At 36.7% G+C, this 20,929-nt stretch overlaps 1 protein-coding gene across 33 annotated transcripts in view; it reads right to left on the bottom strand.

The window, feature by feature from the left end:
• Nucleotides 1–1,070: 1,070 nt before the first annotated feature.
• Nucleotides 1,071–20,929, bottom strand: part of TRPS1 (transcriptional repressor GATA binding 1) — a 246,894-nt gene continuing 227,035 nt past the window's right edge. For all 33 annotated transcript variants that reach the window (XM_021088994.2, XM_085021842.1, XM_085021856.1 and 30 more), the window contains 2 exons: nucleotides 5,584–5,706; nucleotides 1,071–2,235 (listed from right to left, as the gene is read on the bottom strand). In XM_021088994.2, the coding sequence (XP_020944653.2) occupies nucleotides 1,174–2,235; nucleotides 5,584–5,706 (1,185 nt within the window). In that variant the 3' untranslated portion in view covers nucleotides 1,071–1,173. The remainder of the gene's footprint in view (nucleotides 2,236–5,583; nucleotides 5,707–20,929) is intronic.

Here is a 20,929-nt window from a genome sequence, read left to right as displayed (position 1 = left end):
CTTCTAAGAATTCTATTTAATGCTACTTAACTAAACCTGTATAAATCTAATGAAGGATTGATTGGTACACATACCAACTGTCAGTCTGTGGTAACGTAACCTTAGACGCTGCCTGACCACAAAGTTTGGAAATTATATTTAAACCAAAATAAAATAAATAAATACAGCAGGTTACCTTGTGGAGAAATACCATGTGTTCTCAACAAAAGAAGGCCATGGTTTGAACTTTTGTATTCATCTACGCTTTAAACTGAGGGGGATCCCTTTAGTTAGAATGTGCCAAGTAAGATTAGTGACCAAGAGGAAGCTTAAAAAACAAACCCAAACTGGTTCATCAGATACAAGAAAGAAATATGTGGCTAAAAGAAAATTACTACGTAAGCACTGGAGGACACTGTTTTCAAAATTGCATATATATTTGGACAAAATGAACCTAAACTGCAAACAAAAGGACTATTTTTGAAAGGAGTATTTGAACATCTAAAGGACAAAAATATCAGAGAGGGTGTGCATGTGTATGTACAAGCAGGGCTGGCCAAAATCATTGTGCCACCATCTGTCACTTTTCCCACTGTTCTCTCCCCAAGCCTAACCACAGCTCGCATTTCTAGGTCTAAATCTGAAACATGGTCAATGAGAGGAGACTCCTCTAAGAGGGAGCCATTTTCCTTTCACTGCCCTGAAGATTAGATTTCTCTTCATCTGCCTAGGATCTCATGATACTTCTAAACTGAGGCAACAATTTATGGGTTTTTGAACAAATGGGCCAATGGCCAGCCCAATACTGCTTTAGGATCATAGTATGTAAACCCTTCCAAATTCTAGACAGCTTTGATCACTTTCTTTACAAACATAATAATTACAGTCTGGTGATACTTCTTATGGATGGTTTCCACAGTACCCATTCACCAAGATGGTTTTGACTTACTAGGTTTTAACACATGACTATTTACCATCTTCCATTTTTTTTCTCACTGACCATTTGTCTCACTTTTTAACCTTGGTAACCTACTCATCAAAAGAAAAAAAAATAATAAAAAGAAGGGGATTTCATGTTGGATAAGGCAGGCTCTATGAAGTATTTTTTTTAATAGGTCTTCAAAAGACATTACAAGCTATTGAATTCCCATCAAGAAAACCTATTTCTATTTAATTGTGCTAAGTGCTAAGGTTTTACTCTTTAGGTTTTCCGTTTTTTTCCGCTTGTGCATTGTTCCTATGCAGGCCCCTCTGGATATGAGTTGTGAAGTCATATTTGTCCGTGCAAAGATGCTGGCATATGCTGCACTGGAAAGGTCCACTGTCACCATGGCAACTCATATGCAAAGCATACATCACTTCATCCAGAAAGACAATGCCACAGTGCACACATTTTGTTGAAAGTTCATCTTGAGTACTTCTATCAACTTTCTCTGTTTTTACTACATTCAAGGGACCTTCATTTTTTACATTTGACGGTGCCTTCGTTTTCTCCTTGGAGGCACCGTTTGCAGTTGGCCCAGGTCTGGAATGCTTGATCGCCAAATCTAGAGGAATGTCATTGTCTGATCCAACAGCTGAAAAATGAGGAGGCAGATTGAAGGTGGGATAAGGCACATAGTTTTGGCAAGGATTTGGTAGGCCAGGCACATGACTCAAGTAGTGCGGATTCCCAGGAACGGAGAGCTTATATTTACTCCAGAACCGCAGCCAATCAGCTTCACTCTGGAAGTCATTATGTACAAAGGGAAGTCCAAAAAGTGGGTACTGGTACTTTTCAATAGGGCTGCCTGGTGGTGAATAGTTGGGGTGCTTGGCGGGTCTCATGTACTTTTCTATGGGACTGCCTCTCTCAGAACTTCCTTTCCCTTCAGATACGGATGAACTATTTCCTGGGTCTCCAGTACTTTCCTGAGGACTTTTTATCTGAATGTGCAAAGGTTGCATCCTTTTGTGAATATCCAGAGTTTGGCTGACCAGGACTGGCTGCTGAGCAGAATGGCTTTTAGTCAATGAACCCTGGGCTTCGTATTTGCTCAAGCTTGGGAGAGGAATTTCTCTCTGGTGACCCTCAGTTAAATGATCTTCTGACCTCCTCTCTAAGGGGCTTCCGTTGACTTGCTCCTCACTGCCGCCCCTCTGCTGCTTGTTGAGCTGCTCAGCCTGAAGTGCCTCTGGGTTAAGGCGCTTTCGTGTTCTTCTCCTAATAATCTGCTCACCGTTGTTTTGTTTAATGATGTTTAAAGGCCTGGGAGTCTGCGGGGAACACACACACAATACATAAAAGGGAAACATTAAAACATACATTAAAATGCATTAACAATTCCTCGCAAATATAAACCATGCTTAAGTTCAAAGCAAAGATAGGTTTTATGTTATAGATTTACTAAATCTCCTTCTTTTGCCCTAAGCAGGATCAGAGGAAGTAACCGAAGCACACTATTTTACCCTAATTAAATCATGCCCATCTTTACAGAGAGGACTGAAAAACTTTAATCTGCTTGAAAACAGCTTTTCCAAGCTCAATAGATTTTGGAATTGGATCATTTAGTGATAAAACTGTATAGAAAGTTACTTGAAGCAATGTGATTTTTATGAAATATTTCTCAACTTTTGAGTCCTGCACCAAGATGTCAGCACAGTAACAGGGGAGACAAGTTTTTTTAGACAAATGTGGAAAAGTTGTACATTACTGTAGTCTGACCTGTGGCCCTCTTGCCCCTCATTTCACAGGTTGAAGCTTTACCCCTCAATGTGATCATATCTGAAGATAAGGTTTTGAGGAGATAAATGAGGTTAAATGAGGACACAGCCAGAAGGCAGCTACTACAAACTAGGAAGAGGGCTCTCTCTGGAACTCAAGCACACCAGTGCCCCGATCTCAGACTTCTGGCCTCTGGAACTGTGTGAAAATATATTTCTGTTGTTGAAGCCACCTAAATTGCTGGAATTTTGTTAGGCCAACCCCAGGAGACTGATATATATATTCTTCTAAATAAAGGCAAGTGTGAATATAAAATATTAAAGATCATAAATGTAATCAAAGACTAACCAACAGAACTGTAAGAAAAGATATCAGGTAATCGAAGCCATTTCAGTGAGGGAGTTTTGTTTTGTTTTTTTCCTTCTGAGGCATATGGAAGTTCCTGGGCTAGGGGTCCAATTGGAGCTGTGGCTGCTAGCCTACACCACAGCCACAGCAACACCGTCCGAGCCACATTCTTCGATCTACACTGAAGCTCATGGCAATGCTGGATCTATAACCCATTGAACCAGGCCAGGGATTAAACTTGCATCCTCATAGATACTTTGTCAGGTTCTTAACCCACTGAGAGGACTGAAAAACTTTAATCTGCTTGAAAACAAGAGAGGACTGAACAGGAACTCCTGTGAGAAGGTTTTGTTTTGTTTTTTTTTTTAATATTCTTTAAAATAAAATTACTCACTTTGATTTCTTTTCCTTTAATTATATAAGTATCCACTATGGAAGACTTTACTTATGGACAGGTGAAGTATTTGTTTTCTGCTGAAAATCTAAATTTATTTGTCGTCTCAGTTCAACTATCCAAGCTGTCGTTTTACTCTATACTTAAACTGACTTTCACTTAAGTATGCTATTTGACTTAAGCAGTATATGATTGGTATTTATGTACATGTTCAACAGGTGTTTATATTACATGACTTAAATCCATAGTTAAGACTATAATAAAAACTTCCTTGCAGTAAGAGCTCTAACTTTGATTTATAAAATCAAAAGAACATGTTTAATAAATTATTGCATATTTATAGCTTAAAAATTTAGAAGAATCCTTAAATGGGCTAAAATCTGATTTTTCTAAAAGATTACCGAAATCAGGAAATAATTTCTACATAAAATATGAATATAAACTATACATAATTTGTGAATTATACCTAGAAAGGATGCACTTTAATGCAAGAGAGTATTCTGCTATATGTTAAGCAAAAGATAAATCCTTTTGGAATGTTTTTCTTGTCACAAGAATATTTTGAAGGAAAACACATTTGTTATTGACAAGTAAATTACTGGTTTTCAGAATGAAAATGCCACATCTTTTGGCTATTCCATGTTCATTTACTTTGTTCAGAATTTCAGGTTTATAAAGCGCTCATGTTCATATTATAAAAATATGCGGTATTTAATCTCTGTCCTCTAAAGAAATCTGAAATTTGCATTAACACCTTTTTTAAAATTTCAAAATTTTGTGGAAGTCTTTGACAGGAAATGTGAGCCTAACCTTTATGTATTTAAATTTATGATTTAAAAACCCTTCAAAATTGAAAACATCTCACCTGTGGAGAGAGGAATATTTAAATAATTGTAAAAAAAAAAGTTTAGTTTATTTAACAGTTGTTAAAATACCTTAACTGGGAAGAGCAGTAGTTTAATTAATTTTTGGCCTTTGATTGGCCAGAGTTCAATTAAAACTGTTAATGTCAGTACTCATTAAATGGAAGCTTATTACTGTGCTTAACTGGTGAAGGTTAAAATAAAGGAAAGTGATGGTGGTGGATGGGTGGGAATCCTTCTACTAGCTACATGCTAATAACTAAGATTTTTACAGTTTGCCACCAATTAGTATTGTTGGCCTCATGCATTTTTTTAAAGAGTGCTTCTAATGGTCCATTTATGAGGACATTTTGGTCTAAAAATGTATTCCCTGTCGCTGTAATCTATTCATTGCCTTGTGCTAAGAGCTGGGGTAAAAATGCCAAACAAAATGAAAAAGGCAGAGGGAAATAGACTGCTGTTTACTAATCATTCTTATTAATTCCTATTTTTAAAGGCAGCTCTTGTCAACAGATGAACTTTCTAAACTAAAAAAGTATCCTTCAGGAAGTCAAATGCATATAAAGATGGGAGATTTGTAAGGTTAAATTTTATTATAGAATTCTAACAAAAATTTAATTAGAAATAGCTGGAAGTACCTCAGAAAGCCCTAGAAAAAGCCAGAGGTCTTAAAACACAAAGCACTTGTGCACCACAGTCTACTCTGCTGTGTGCTCATCAAGCCCTCAGATGCCTCAGATCCCACTGGAAGTTGCTGTAGAAGCACCTGGCATCCTGGGTTCTAGTTCAGAACCACTGTTTGGAATGTGTCCAACTTCCACCCCCCGCCCCGAGGCAGCCATAATGATGCTCGCAAATTCCAAGGGTAAACTGGAAAATACGCAGATTTTCCCTGCCCTGTATTTTGTACTGAACATGGGAGAGTCCTCTTTAAAAACAAAAAAACAAAAAAAACCTTTTTATATACTTTTGAATATTTAAAGTTTCTCCTATCTACCTAAACTCATTTCACCAAATTCTGATAACCATTCGGTTCACCTCTATGTTATGGGAAGTTCCCAGAGATCAATCATTTTCCTCTTTTATATCAAAAGAAACATTTTGCATTACTAATGGTCTCAAGTGTATCTCCCTATAACATCTAAAGCTGTTCGACCATAAATCACATGTGCATTCAAAGAGCCTGGCTTAAACTCTGCAGGGGCAGGCAGTGCAAGCCAGGGAATGGTACTTATCACGCCACAGACCAGGCTGCTTTATAAAGCTTTTCCTGAAACAGTCTAACAAGTTCTTACCGAGTGAAGCTTCTGGTAGAGGCCACACGCGTTGCATACATATCCGCCATTTGCATTCTTTCGCCAGAGAGAGGTCTTTGTGGTCAAGCAATTGGCACAAAAAACACCCGAGCCTCTACGCCTCTGAAATGGGAAAAAAAACACAAGGTCAGAGGTGAGTCACATGATCAGTGGAGTTAGACCAAATCAACCCAGGAGTTTTGTCTTTAGACTAGCAACAATGACAGTATAAAACCACACTGCCCATAATGAGGTCAGGTTCAATTGTGTTTAATAGGCACCACTGATTTTCATTATAATTAACCCTACAGTGATGGATGAGGTGTGTGCAACACCAAAGGCTTTTCACAGAAACAGCTTTAACTTTTTGAACTTTGGGTTTTGTGCCTTTAATGATGGCTCCTAAATGCTGAACCCTAAAATATACCTTTTAAAAGTGTCAAAACAAAAGTCAAAAGACAGAGCCTGGCAATATGTTTAATATACTTTGGAAAAGGAGGGGAGCAGGCTACCTGAGCTTTAAAATCTAGTCAAGCTCGGGATAAATGCAGTATGTCAACCACTCACAATTCAACCTGATGAGTGTCTTTCTGGATGTCATTCACGAAAGATAAATATTAAGCAACTGTAAGACACTCAATTCTAATTTGGGGTTTGCAATTGTAAAATCTGGAAGAGAACACTTCTATCTCCCAAGACTGAGAGGAACAGTAGAAACTTCTGCCAACTAGAAGTACAGCATTACGAATGGGAATCCTTAAGAGGGGTCTGCTTAAGCCAAACAACATAGTCCCATCAATGGCTATTTATTTATTTTATTTGACTCAGACTTGGAGATTGCAAACGTTCCTGAACACAAATTGATTTTAGTGGGTTGAAGTCTGTAATCACCAGATTCAAAAAGAAATCCAAGAATATTTAAAAGTAGATCATTAGTATCGCTTGTTCCATTCTTGCTATTAATGATTCCATTAAACTTCTCACTGAAACAAAAGTCAGGCTGTGTTTGGAGGCGCAAATACTAACAGGCAGGAAATGGAACTCTCTTGCTGTTTTAAAAAAAAAAAAGGCAGCTTGCATCGCAATTCTGCTCTCCTTTCTCTAGGAAGCAAAACCTTTAATGATAAAATATGCATGTGAGATAAGGAGTGGGAAAAGTCTTGCTGGAACCCAATTTTGTTATAAATTTAACACTCTAAGTCAAAATTTCAGGGATTCATAAAATTTAGGCAATTTATTTAACTTGAGTCCATACTGTAGACGAGTGGTGTCCTTGCCAAGAAAATACAATGGTTATAATTGTACTCTGATACATTTCAAATGGAAAGCTTTCTGCAGACATAATTTTGGCTTCAAGACTGGAACACTTTCTTGGCATTGAAAGGGCATTTGATTCATCGGGTGTTTCACAATGTATCACTAAAAAGACCTGGTGAGCAGCCAGTTCCCTATAGGGTAATTTTTCCATCCAGATGCAAGTGCTATCAGAGGCCCTCGTCAGCTAAACTAATTATGATCTTGCAATTGCTGATGCCTGCTCACTCTAACATTCGACATCCTCCATTAATCATCAATACAAGGAAAATGAATGAAACGTAAAGAAATGAGGGCTGGTAAGCTGCACAGCCATAAAAATCTGAAATGAGAGCAATAATTTAACAAGATTGGGGGAATGTTTTTAGTGAGCACAAAGTCAGGCTAACAATTGCCCTTTTCAACCAAGAACACAATTTCATTAGTGTAGCAGGTTGTGCTACTTTAGGTGATGTAATAAAAGCTAGATTTTTCACAAAGATAATCTCTGGCTCCCCCTTTTTCCCTCCCCCCTCCACACAAACCAGGACTAGGAATATATCGTAAATTTCTCAGTCTCGATAAAAGTGACACAAAATGCTGGGTGTTGGTCCTCGAAGTCCCAGTTGGGACATACTGAAAAGTACAACTACTATTTCCCCCAAATCAATGACCTATTAGAAGCTGTGGTTTATCAAACACTCTGGGGCCCCCTTTACTGACCTAAGTTGGGGAGCCTAGTTTGGTGATAACTATGAAACTTCCCTGGGGCCATGCTGTCTTTTTTCCTAGATCTGAGTAACACGTTTGGCAAATAAATACCAATTTGATCCACATAAAGGCAATGTAAATGTCCATTTGGAAACTAACACACATATGCGGCTGAGGCTCACATCTGAATGTCAAACCGTTCACTCCAGCCTGCTTTTCTTTCTTACGCCCTGGGTGCTTGACACAGCATGCCAAAGTGGGTATAATCCTGGTTTCAGAGAACTCTTCAATCCTTTCACAATTTTGTGTTAATTCTCTTGCAAAGAAAATGCCTTTCATTAGTTCGAGAGAAAATCCTGAAATTACAGCACTCGTTTCCACAGGCATATCTTGCATTAAGCAGCACTTGTGATCCAAAAAAGGCTGATATATTTTAGGTAAACCGTATCTTATTTTAAAAACATCAGGAGTACTTTAGATTCACTTACTCGGAGTCAGTATGGCATGGGGGTTAATAATCAGACTTAGGAGTTAGACAACCTATATTCAAAGCATGTCTCTGTCTTTGCTGGGCACAACTTTGGGTAAGTTACTTAACTGGCAGTGCTTCAACTTCCTCATCTTTAAAGTGCGAACTGCTGTGAATATTATTTTGGGCAAATGGATGCGATTAAAACAATGCCAGGGATGTAGTAAATGTTCAATAAGTTAGCTTTCCGTCAAAGGGGATTCAGTTGTGTTTCTTTTGTAAGAGAAAAACATTTTGTTAGTTTCATTTTTTATCTCTCTAACCCACTTATTTTATGTTAGATATGCTTAAAGCCTACAGTTGGATTTTATCACATACATTTCACTTGTGTCAATCTTATCAAATATGAGAATGGAAAGTTGAGTCAGAGTGAAATATCTAGGTGTTCACACCTAGAATTCAATAGGAGCATGCTTGTGTGGGGGCGGAAAGTGGGAGGTAGGTGAGAAGCATTTCACACATTAAGTTACCTCCCATCTAAACAAATGTATTACTTTGGTAAGCATGGCCAAACCTTACGGTGGGCACATTTGGAATTTCTGGAAGCAGCAGAGAAGGTGGGAGAAGTGGACAATCCTCTTAGCTGAGTAGCCACAGAATCACAGCCCAAGCCACGTCTCTCTAAAGCACAACACAGATGAGAGCCCTGACCCCAGCGAGAGCCATACCGTGTACAGTGCAACCCGGTTGGACAGAGCACAGCCTTTCTTTTCAAGTTGCCAACATCTTCAGCCTAATCAAGCACAGAGAAGCATTCTGCTGCCAATGGGAGGCAGAAAAGAAGTCTCCCCTGCCCCATTTTTTAAAAATATGCTTGTCAAAGAGAAAGGCACTGAAGACTTTAGTCATACTTTATCAGGCATGACAGTTTCAAAATATTTTGTTGTTCTCCTTTATACTATGTTTAAGAGAGCAATTATGTCTGCTAAGAGTCATCAAATATTCTAAGTAATAAGTACCTAGGACAGTGCTCTCTGTCTTGAGTGGTTAAACATGAATAAAGCTGAAAAGAATCTCTCTTGCTATTATTTTTATCATTAGGAGTTACTCCTATTTTTGGAAAAGAAAAAGTCCTGAAAAAATTCGTTTGAAATGACTTCCGTTTGGATCAAAAAATTTATCTTCATTTGGGCAGAGATGGCCAATGATGCCATAGAAAATAAAATCAAGAGAATGAATGTTCCAGTCCTATATTCCACACTTATTTTTGAGAAGCAGCTGAAGCCAGGTATTTTCTGGGTCCTGAGGATACAAGGTCAAGTAGAGGGAAGCTCCACCTCCCCTGTACTGTCACCATGCATTGCCAACAGCTCTCTGTGTGCATGTGTTTGTTTAAATACTACAATAGTTTTCTCCTTTTCCTACAAGCTGATTTTAAGAGTTAATAATAATTTGTAACTCCATGACTTTGTGCAGGAGAGACAAGGATAAGGACACTTCTGGGAGAGGAAAGGACAGGAATAGGTAGCTATAAGATAACAGCGATGGAGTCCCTGGGAGGTACATTTCGCATGGTCCTAACTCTCACTTCAGGCTGAAAGAAAGCTGGACTCTTACACATCCAAACCTATATATAGTCATAACATCCTCTGTCCCTGGCCTTCTCTAAGGGCGCCTTCTAATTCTATGGAGATTCAATAGAGGGCAAGAGTGAAGGAAGGTTGGCCAAAACCCCAAATCTACATAAAGTCACCTCAACTGAAAATTTCTCTAGAGGAAATTTTGGAGCCAACAATTCAAGGAACTGCTTACTATTTTATTTATTTTATTTTATTTTTACTTTTTTGTCTTTTTAGGGCTGTACCCACAGAATATGGAAGTTCCCAGGCTAGGGGTCAAATTGGAGCTGTAGCTACCAGCCTATGCCACAGCAACACAGGACCCAAGCTGTATCTGTGACCTATACCACCGCTCAGGGCAATGCTGGATCCTTAACCTACTGAGCAAGGCCAGGGATCAAACCTGCATGCTCATGGATCATAGTCAGATTTACTACCTACTGAGCCACAATGGGAATTCCCATGATCACTTTTTTTTTTTTTTTTTTTTTTTTTTTTAATTTTCCCACTGTACAGCAAGGGGATCAAGTTATCCTTACATGTATACATTACATTCACATTTTTTTCCCCACCCTTTGTTCTGTTGCAACATGAGTATCTAGACAAAGTTCTCAATGCTACTCAGCAGGATCTCCTTGTAAATCTATTCTAAGTTGTGTCTGATAAGCCCAAGCTCCCGATCCCTCCCACTCCCTCCCCCTCCCATCAGGGAGCCACAAGTCTTTTCTCCAAGTCCATGATTTTCTTTTCTGAGGAGAGGTTCATTTGTGCTGGATATTAGATTCCAGTTATAAGTGATATCATATGGTATTTGTCTTTGTCTTTCTGGCTCATTTCACTCAGGATGAGATTCTCTAGCTCCATCCATGTTGCTGCCCATGATCACTTTTAATTTCAAGATTTAATAGTTTGCCTATTGGCCTACTGACTTTTAGGTGGCATTTGTGTGGCTACCACGTTATTTCTGTTGGCTGATAATTTCCTGTGTGAAAAAGGAAGGATGGTGGTAGAACAGTTAATGGCTGGGAATTCTGAGATCTGCCCCATGACTGGCCCAGTATGGGCCAATCTCGATTACTGAGAATTCTTTGAATCACTTATTTTCTTTCCACATTTCAAATATATTATAACCACCACCCTGATTTTCACAACAGCACTTTAGGTGATAAATTTGGACAATCATCTATGCCAGGATTTGAAACAGAAAATGACATACTCATCTTTCAATACGAATTCACTTTAGGAGTTCCCGTCGTGGCGCAGTGGTTAACGAATCCTACTAGGAACCATGAGGTTGCGGGTTCAATCCCTGGCCTTGCTCAGTGGGTTGGGGATCCGGCATTGCCATGAACTGTGGTGTCGGTTGCAGATGTGGCTCGGATCCCTAGTTGCTGTGGCTGTGGTATAGGCCGGCGGCTACAGCTCTGATTAGACCCCTAGCCTGCGAACCTCCATATGCCGTGAGAGCGGCCCTAGAAATGGCAAAAAGACAAAAAAAAAAAAAAAAAAAAAACCCAAAAAACAAAAAACAAATACACTTTACATCCAATATAATTGGTTTTTCTCCCACTGTAGTGTGTACCAAGAACTATAATGACAGAATAACAATAACAATAGCAGAACTTTAGTCTTTAGGTTCACAGCTAATCACTGTATGGTATCACTATCATGAAATCTTTTCTCAAAGCTTCTGATTCCAGTTTTGCTGTTAGGGGGCTTAAATTCTGTCAGTTACAGATCCCTCTGTGTTGAGCTCTGACATGTGCTGGTAAACCGAGATGTGTCCTTAGAAAAGAGCAAGAATGAAAAAAAAAGTTTTAAATTGGTTCAGCTGTTTTTATTGCTTATTTTATTATTTGAAGACCAGCCCCAAACAAACACTTTAAGGTTTTCACATTTCATTATTAATGTAGAACTTATTCTATCTGATTAATAAAACGTAAATTTGATTGAGTTATTCATTCAAGTGGCTTAACATTTAGAGACATGGATATTCATCTCCAAGATAACTAAAAGTCCGCATTGGTGAAGTTGTTTGTGCAGAAATGATCCTTTATAATAGTTTTCTATGAATAAAAACCATACTGAAACCATGTAATTACCTAACAAGCCTTGAGAGGCAGAGTATTTACTCACATTTTTTATGGTTTCATATCTCAGCCATTTTAAATCAAATCAATCTGAAATTTGATATATGTACTGTTAGTCTGGATGTACCTCAAATATCTTTAACTCTTTAAATAATTTCTATGCTTATTCAATTATATCAAGGATCCTTTGAGAACTTCATTTTAGAGAAATGCACAGATGGCTATTATGATAGAAACTTCTGGTACAACTTTGCAGTAATAAAATTTCAGTGGTGAATTTAATTCAGAGAAGGATTATTCAATGTTCACCATGTGCCTGGCAATGCGCTAGAAGGTGGGGTCACAGTGATGTATATGGGAGAGGTGGTCTATAATTTCTCCGTTTCCAGCAGAATTTGCTAAAAACATACTTTATGGGGAGGTAGTGTGATACCAACTGAGATTGTTCATGAACATTGACAGTTTAATTCATGTAAATTATATGGAAACATTTCTAAAAGAAACCAAAATATTTCCCAAGAATAAATCTCATTTCAAGGCTGAAAGTTATCTAATCAGCAGAAGGCTTATCCTCTGTGCTCCTTTATAAAAATGGCTAATAGTCTAGTTATTTCAGAAACAAACCCTGGTTTGTGGTCCCATCAGTAACAACATCTTATCAATATCACTGGCCTATTAACCCCCGAAAGAGCGGATATAAACAAAATAATGTGTTCGTGGCTGTTATATATAATAGACATTCAATAATTGTTGCTTAAATAATAAATATTATTTTAGTCATTATCACTATTATTCACCACTAAAAGAGACAGAAAATCACTCTCTCCCATTTCCCTCCATAGACCCTATAGGATATAAAGAAAGCAGCACCTAAGACCACTTAAAACAGATGGTGGCTTGCAATGAACACCTTTAAATTAATAGCCAGGATTTTATCAGAAGCATAGGCTGGCCAAAATTTTAGCAGGAGCAGAGTTCTGCCAACAGAAAGCAATAGCTATCAATACCTCGGTTGATTTTTGTTCCAAATAAAATGGTAAAGAATCAGCTGAAACGGGCTGTGCTACAAGTCCATGCCTGCTTTAAAACAACCCTCTATGCCCTCAGACTTCTTGCCAGAAAACTGAAGAGACTCTACAAGGTTCAGCCAAGCACCCATCTTATAATCACCTATCTCAGAGTCTGGAAACAAAACCTGTCTACCCTGCTTATTAAATTCACTTCCTTAACACATCAGCAGTGATCATGGAGACCAGTGTAAACTAAACTGACATCCTTGGCTAAGTGCAATGGAACATCTTCTGTTCCAGGATGTGAGGCAATACATACTCCAGCAACCACATACTATACCCAGGTATGGATGTGCCTAAGACTTTTCCATGGGCACCTCACCACACAGGAGTTGCCCAGGACATGCTAGTGAGCTGAAACATATTAGCTCCATTTCTTCTGAGATGCACGTGGTGACTCGTGGGTGGGAGAGCAGAAAATAAGAGTACCCCAGGTAAATCCCACAATTTAAGTTATCTATCTAGACTCCTCAAATCTTCAGATTTTAGAAATTTATCACACAGCTATATAACCACTACACAGGGCTGAAGGATGACCACCTTCTATCGTCTGACCTACCACCTGTTTGGTAAATAAGCAAACCAAACATCTAATGTCATACACAAGGTACATGACAAATCAGGACTAGAAAAACCCAGATTTTTGGAGTTCTAAGCCCTGTTGTTTCTGTAGCAACGTTCTGCCTTTGTCGTAATATGTATTTGGACAGCTGAAAATGTGGTTGAAGATTTATGTCTGCACTCATTCCATGTGAAAGTCACTATTGTTAAAAAAGAACTGTTCAAGTCTCTCACTGTTTCTATTTCTGCCCCACAGGTCCATTTTCACCCTTCAGTTACAACAATGGCTGGAGAGCTATTCTACAGTGACTGCGTTCTATGCCAGTGCCAAAATCTGACACTGAAAAGGGGGAAAAAAAAAAAGCTTTTTGGAGGCACAGTTAAACAATCTCAGCACCACTTAAGTAAACCTGAGCATGGGAATACAAGTACTGACTGTTTCCATACATTTACTGCAAATGTTGTTTAAACAACATATTTAGCAAACCCATTTAAAAGGAAATTCTTCACATTAGAGAAAATAAAAACCCTGGTGATAGGGACTGTTCTAGAAAAAGGCTAAAGTTCAAGGAGTCCAGCTTCTAAGCACTTAAACAAACAGAGATAACTTATGTATTACCTATGTAGGATTAGCTTTAAAATAGATAATGGTGATGATGGTCATTTTGAAAGAGAGAAAATCACAGATAATAATCAGTAATTGTTTTGTATTAGCTAACAGATAATAACGGGTCCATGAAGTTTTACCATCCTCAAGGTGTATGTATATATCAACAATTTCTAACATTCTTAGGAGTCATAAACTCTTTTGGTAAAATTTATGACACTTTCCCCAGAAATTTTTAAAAAAGTAAAATATTTTACAAATAACTTCAGGCTACTTAAAAGAATGTATTTCATAAAATGTGTCCAAAGATGCCGTATGCATCTGAGTGCCTGCGGATGCCAAGATGAAGGACTGACATATGCTACCTCCATTTAGATTCGAAATGAATCACTTGCGATTCCTATTCTCTCACTTCGCTGACAGAGTAGAAGACTGAGAGTGGGTCTTTGACTTATCTGGTATCAAAAAAGATATCCTAGTCCCTAAGACTTGAAGACTTTTCTAGAAACCATTTTTGAATCAACTACCTGGTAGAATTCTTCTTGCTTGATAACTTTTCATCCCTCCTTCAATAATCACCATCACACATCTAATATTTATCTAGTACTTATTATGTGTAGGATAATATACTAAAGGCTCATTTGACATTTTCCAAATAATCCTAAGAGACAGGCATTCGTATTACTATGATTATTATCTGTCCACTTTACAGATGAGAAAACTAGGGCTTAGACACATTTCTTTTCAAATAGAATATAAAGAAAATATATATTTAAGTATATACTATATTTCAAATACAGAGCCCTAAAGAGCACAGGCTGAGATACAAACCCAGGCCTCCTTGCTTCAGAGCTACAGTTCTTAACCAACCTTGTTTCAGGCCTTAATACCAAAGAGGTGATTGCAGAAATTTTACCAAAAATATTTCCTCATTGCTTGGCTTTGAAGAACTTTATCTCTTCAAACTACCCTATAACAGCTGATCGAAATTACGCAAGTGTTGAGGTACCAGAAAGAAATGACTCTTCCTTGATCAGATATGGCAATGATCTGTTTTGAGGTTGATAAATACAGTCATAGCCAGAGGGATGCAGTATTTAGCTGATGGAGAGGCAGTAGTGGGGAATGGGGGATGGGTCCAGTGCACAGGTTTTTGACCCTGCTGTCTCAAAAATAAAAATAAAAAATATGTGAAAAAAAGCCTCTACATAATAGCAGATATTAGTGCACTGATTTAGCCCCTTAAATTGATAGATAGCGTGGGAAGGCAGCTGTGAATCAGGGTCTCTTTTGTATTTGCTGTAGCTTAGAGATGGGGCCGGAAATATGCTGCTGGGGTTTTGACAAGTCCTCTAAACACACATGTTCAGGTAACAATTTACTAGATTTACTTTATATATTTGTATGTTCCTTGGTGGAAATCTTTTGCAACGTGTGGTGTCCTCATTATTCAAGATAAAATACTGCCCAGTTCTGAAAAAAATATGAGGTCATTTAATCAAATCCCTCAGATCTGAATATGAAAATGTTCATAATTACTTTCCCTTAAACATTTCCCGTATTATTAGACAAAGAAGTACATGTTCTTTATTGACCTATGGAGTGGACTCTAATCCTTTTCATGTGTGATGTAGTTTCCATTTCATTACATAACGGCAAAGACCAAAATATTCTAAACTCTAGAAACGTGTTTTATAGGCTATTGAGTTGAGATCAGATGTTAAAACACAAAATGTAATCTGCTCAGTAGAAAGATGGTAATTGCTGCTTAATCCCACTTAACAAAAAACTTAGAGAAATATTGCTAAATATACCGAAGTTTGAAACAGTTAATAATTATGTTAAAATCTGCAAGTGTATTAATGAGAGACCCTGATACTAAATACGCAATCTGAACAAAATAACTAAATACTTAACAAGACTGTATCAGGAGTACATCTTGTACCATTTTATTCCCTATGACTTTTAAATACATTGGGGGTGTGTGTGTGGGGGGGAGATCTAAGGGAAATAAACCAAAACAATTTAATTTTTGAAGCTATAAATAATTCTTTAAAAAGGTTATCTCGATTTTTATTCAGTTTTAAATTTCCTCAGGATGTATAAAATAAACTATTTAAATACACCTTTCCAAGAGCTAAAATAAGTATCTAATAGAGTATGTTCAAGTGGAAGATGTGTTTTTAAATAAGGGTTCTGTGACTGCTATGGGTAAAACCCAACCTCAGCAGATAATTTCATTACAGAGGCTTTGGGCAGATAGGAAAATTGAAGCTGATTTTTAAAGTTTTAATAACATTATTTTAAAAGGACAACTTGGAATTACGCATTTCCCTTAACAATAAGGATGTAATTTTGTAATAACTGAAATTTTTCATGGGAAAACTGCTTCTTCAATAACTCACACAGTCAATTACACAGGAAAGTACTGCAATCGGGCTGTCCTCCTTTTGCCCCCCTACCCCCACCCCACCCCCCATCCAAAAGCTCACGTGCACGACTTCCTTTTCCATGACCAACTTGTCTGCAGTACCATCTGTAAAAATGCACACATACCTTGTGCTGCTCGTTTCTGCTTTTGCACGTCCATTAGTGGGACTGGCTGCAGCTGCTCAAGAAGAAAGCAAGGATTGTTTTTGCTTTTTTCTAGATGTATGTGTCTCCCCACCAGCACTGCCATATCAGTGCAAGGCAATATATCGTTTTGGGTTGGGGACTGCACTTAATAACTGTCCTTGGACCTGCCTCTCTGTGCGATCTGGAGTTTGTTAATCACACCGTATCACGTACCAAAGCAAGAACTACCTCATCGCATCAAGCCTTCTCTCTGGAGACGACCCCTCAGTCATTCCTACCAAAAGGAACAGTTAAAATCATTCCATGCTTTGACATTTTGTACATCAAGCAGAATATCAGGAAACCAGTACTGAGGCCTGGCTGTACATCCCGAGACATAAACCTCCTGGGGAGTGAGATTTTATTTCATGACGAGGCTCTGAAATTACACCACAGCAACAAACGTCTTTTAAAACTTGATTTTTCCCCTCCCTGATGTTTATATTCTTTTTCTGTTGGCATTACTTTTTTCCCCTGGATGAACACTATTAAACTGTCCACAATCTCTGCAGAAGAGAAATAAATTAGATCAAGAAATGATCCCCAAATTAGTATCTGAAGTGATTTGCCTACAAGAAAGAACACATTCTATTGTGGAATAACATGAATAATAATAAAAAAGAAAACACCATCAATTATCAAGCTTTTAAAAATATTTGAAAGAAAGGTTTCATAGAGAAGCTGAAATTTAAAACAGAATATTTTATAAATGAAACTAAAATACCAATGATGTTGTTAGAATAAAGAGAAAAAGTTCCATGAGTTTCCTGGAGAGTTGAGAATAAATTTAATTAACTACTTATACAAAAGATTGTGAAAAATAAATAAGCAATAAGAATACCTAGGAGAGTGTCTTGTCAGCCTAATAATTATTTATTTCAATAGGTGGAAAATAAGACATCAATACTTTGTGATTCATTTTTATTACTGTATTAGAGTTCTCTTAATTCACACACTCACTCAATTAACATAAATCATAATTACGTGAGAGAATTCTGAATGCCATGCTTACCATGCATCAGACACTGGGTGAGCTGTGTCACCCAGTTCTCTGCTGTTTCTGTAAAATTCCTTCTTTCTCTCTTAATTTCAGAAGATACTGAGTATCAATAGATACTATATTTTAGGAGATACTGAAAAACTAAGCTTTGGACAGGTATATATACATATATAGTTCAATATATATTTACATACGTCTGAACAAAATGTATATAGAGGTCCTTATTTTTACAACATGAAAATAAGTATAAATAATGATCCGAAAACTCTCACAGACAGGTGACTGTCTTAAAGAAAATTTATCACATTAATTATGCATTTTAAAAATATAAATCTCCTCTTCTGCCTCTCCTAGTCTTTCCTTTTTGGCTGTGTTCCAAAAGACTTTTAAGGATTTCATTACATAAACCACTGGTAGTGACTTAGCCACTTACATGAGTTTCTTGAGACTGACACAGATACATATTTCTCATCCTAACAGCTAAGTGGAAATTTGGGGAAGGAATCAGTGGCTTTTGGAAATCTTTAGAACATAAAGAAATGCACTGTAGGCCAAGTTACCTTATCCACATCACTCATGCTAACTGCGGGTAGTTTTCTTCTTTATGATGTAATCACACAGTTTTATATCTATATATAAAATCATAAAATATGACAATGGATATTTAATTCATAGTTTACACAAAGTGGATTCACTTAGGTTTACATAGATCAAGACTTAGAAATCTTTGCATAAGAAATAATATTTGGATAAATTTATATCTATAAGCAATCATTTGGAATTTAACATTATATATATGTATATACATGTGTGTGTATATATATAAAACACATATAGAATATGTGCATACAGATACATATCTAAAATACATATAAGTGTGAATACATACACATATTCCCTTTAAAAAAAGTGGCTTCTAAGTCCTCCAGTTTAATGATTAAAAAAATCCAGGCACTGATGGCCTTATATTTTAAAATGTCTGCTTTTAAAACCAGAAAGTTACACTTCTTTCCAAGGTTAAAGCATTATAACAGGCTAGAAGATAAACTGTCTCTGATGAAAAAGTGAAATTGCAGAATTAATGAATGAATGAAACTTAAGAAACCAGCAGGTAGATTTATATATCGTTAAAGGAATCTGTAGATAATACATGCTCCAAAAAGTTATGTACTCTCTGAAGGAAAAGTTAAGTGGCTAGATTTAACTTCAATCATCCTTATTTTTCTACATATTTTCCAAGATTTCATTGTTTTTATTAGTTGCTATTTTAATATGTAAATACACACACATACATATATATATACACACACACACATAATATTACATATATAAACTTTTTTGACCAGGTGCATACTTCTTTGGCAAAATGAAAATGGAAATAACCATCTTCCTCTAAATTCATCCCAAATGAAGGCAATAATTCAAAAATAAACACAATGGACTGATTGGTACCAGACTAAAATTCAAAGCAATTCACAGTTCCAAAAAAAAAAAAAAAAAGTGTGTCCCTTAAACATAAAAGTCCTAACTTTTAAAGAAGAAAATCACCATTAGCAAAGGTTTAGCTAATTAGTCAATCTAATGCTGGGCTTTTATGTTTGTAGGTTTACAAATTTCAGAAAATGACTGAATTATTCCACTTATATCATTAACTTGACCCCTTCCAGGATCTGACCTTCCTAATAGATTTGTTTTATAAGATATGACATCTTGAACAGCTGTGCTATTCTTTCTTGAACTTGACTTTTTTTTTTTTTTTTAAGAAAGCATGAAAATAAGACTGATTTACTGAGGCATGTGGGTTCTTTGGTGATGGTGGGGAAAGGCAGGGATAAGAAATGGAAAAATAATGTGACTTCCTATTTGAGTGAGTCATTTTGAAACTCACAGAAGAACACTAAAGTATTACACACACTTGGGGCCAAAGGAATAAATGATGTAGAAAGAATCTGAAAATATCACAATAGATAGAGTTCGCTATATACGGATGTATGATTATTAAAATAGAGAAACAATTCCTTTGAATGTTCTGGTCTTCAACCTCCTGCCACTAAACATATGCCATTATACGTAATTGCAAACCGTAATATGTTGAAAGTTGTTAGGAGGACTCTCTGCAGTTGCAGGCTTTTACTTTTTAAAACTAAATGTAAATCATTTTAATTTATTAAGCTAGAACATTTCAGGGAAATTTTCTTTTCTAAATTTCCTACAGGGAAAATAATTTGCAGGCACATTTTAATCTATGCTAAAAATACTTCTAGACAGCTATAGTCAATGTAGCCACTGGTTTGACTTAACTGGAATACTGGTCTTACTCAGAATTCTCTTAATGATACAAAGCAATACCAGATTTATGGAAGAAATACGAAGGGACAAAACAAACGTTTAATAATCACGCTTCTACCCCCAGCCAATTCTGTATCAAGTTTTATCTTGCAGAGGTAGTTATGTTTAAGCGTTATTTTCTACCTTGGCTCCCCATGGCATCTTGACTTAAACTTCAAGAAAGTATCTCTCGGACAAATAATAAAATGCACATGTGAAAGCTATTCTTAATTTCAATTACACCTCTAATACATGAATTTTTTATTTCATTACTGCTTCTGAAAGGTCCATGCTATCAAGCACATCCCAAGCACAATGTTCTTTTTACAAGAGGTAGAGGCATTTGAGAGAGGGAAAAAAAAAAAAAAAAATCAGACAACTCTGTTTCCAGTGTCTCAGGGATAATTGTTACCTTTCTCTTTTTCAACTTTAAAAGAAAGCAGTGTCTATTTTGCTCAGGGCAGCTGTTTAAGGCTCCTGCTGTCAGAATCTTTTCAACCTGAGTAGATTTTGGATTATTCAAAAATGATTATTATGTCACACTAAGCCTTCTACTGCTGTTAATAATTGAGCATGCATAATTAATGTCCATACCTAGCACAATAATTATCCCAGGATATATAAATATCACGGTCAACTTTGTGTGTATATACGCACATACACACGTGTTCTACATGGGTGATTCTAAATGGTTTATTCTGAGTTAAGAAAAAATTTAGACAAATCTAAATGTCATATCGATAGTCTAAGATATAATTATTGAAAATTTTGGTCTTCTATTTATAGTTCTGAAATTTATATTTTAAAACAAATTCGGAAAACAGCACACATTGTAAAGAGAGGGGCTTCTGGAAGCTGATCCATTCTTTTACTTTATTTTACCATACAATAATTTTTTATATTATATTGTAATATAATTTCTGAACATTAGGGGAGAGGTTTAGCTTCGACAGTCTAAGAAAATAATCTACACCAGATTATG

The sequence above is a fragment of the Sus scrofa genome, chromosome 4 (assembly GCF_054392235.1).
Source record: "Sus scrofa isolate SSC_HxYL_T2T_F1_AM1 chromosome 4, Sscrofa_HxYL_maternal_Yorkshire_Landrace_v2.0, whole genome shotgun sequence".
NCBI lineage: Eukaryota > Metazoa > Chordata > Mammalia > Artiodactyla > Suidae > Sus > Sus scrofa.
Note: the sequence above shows the minus strand (reverse complement) of the source record. Positions and strands in the feature narration are given on the sequence as shown.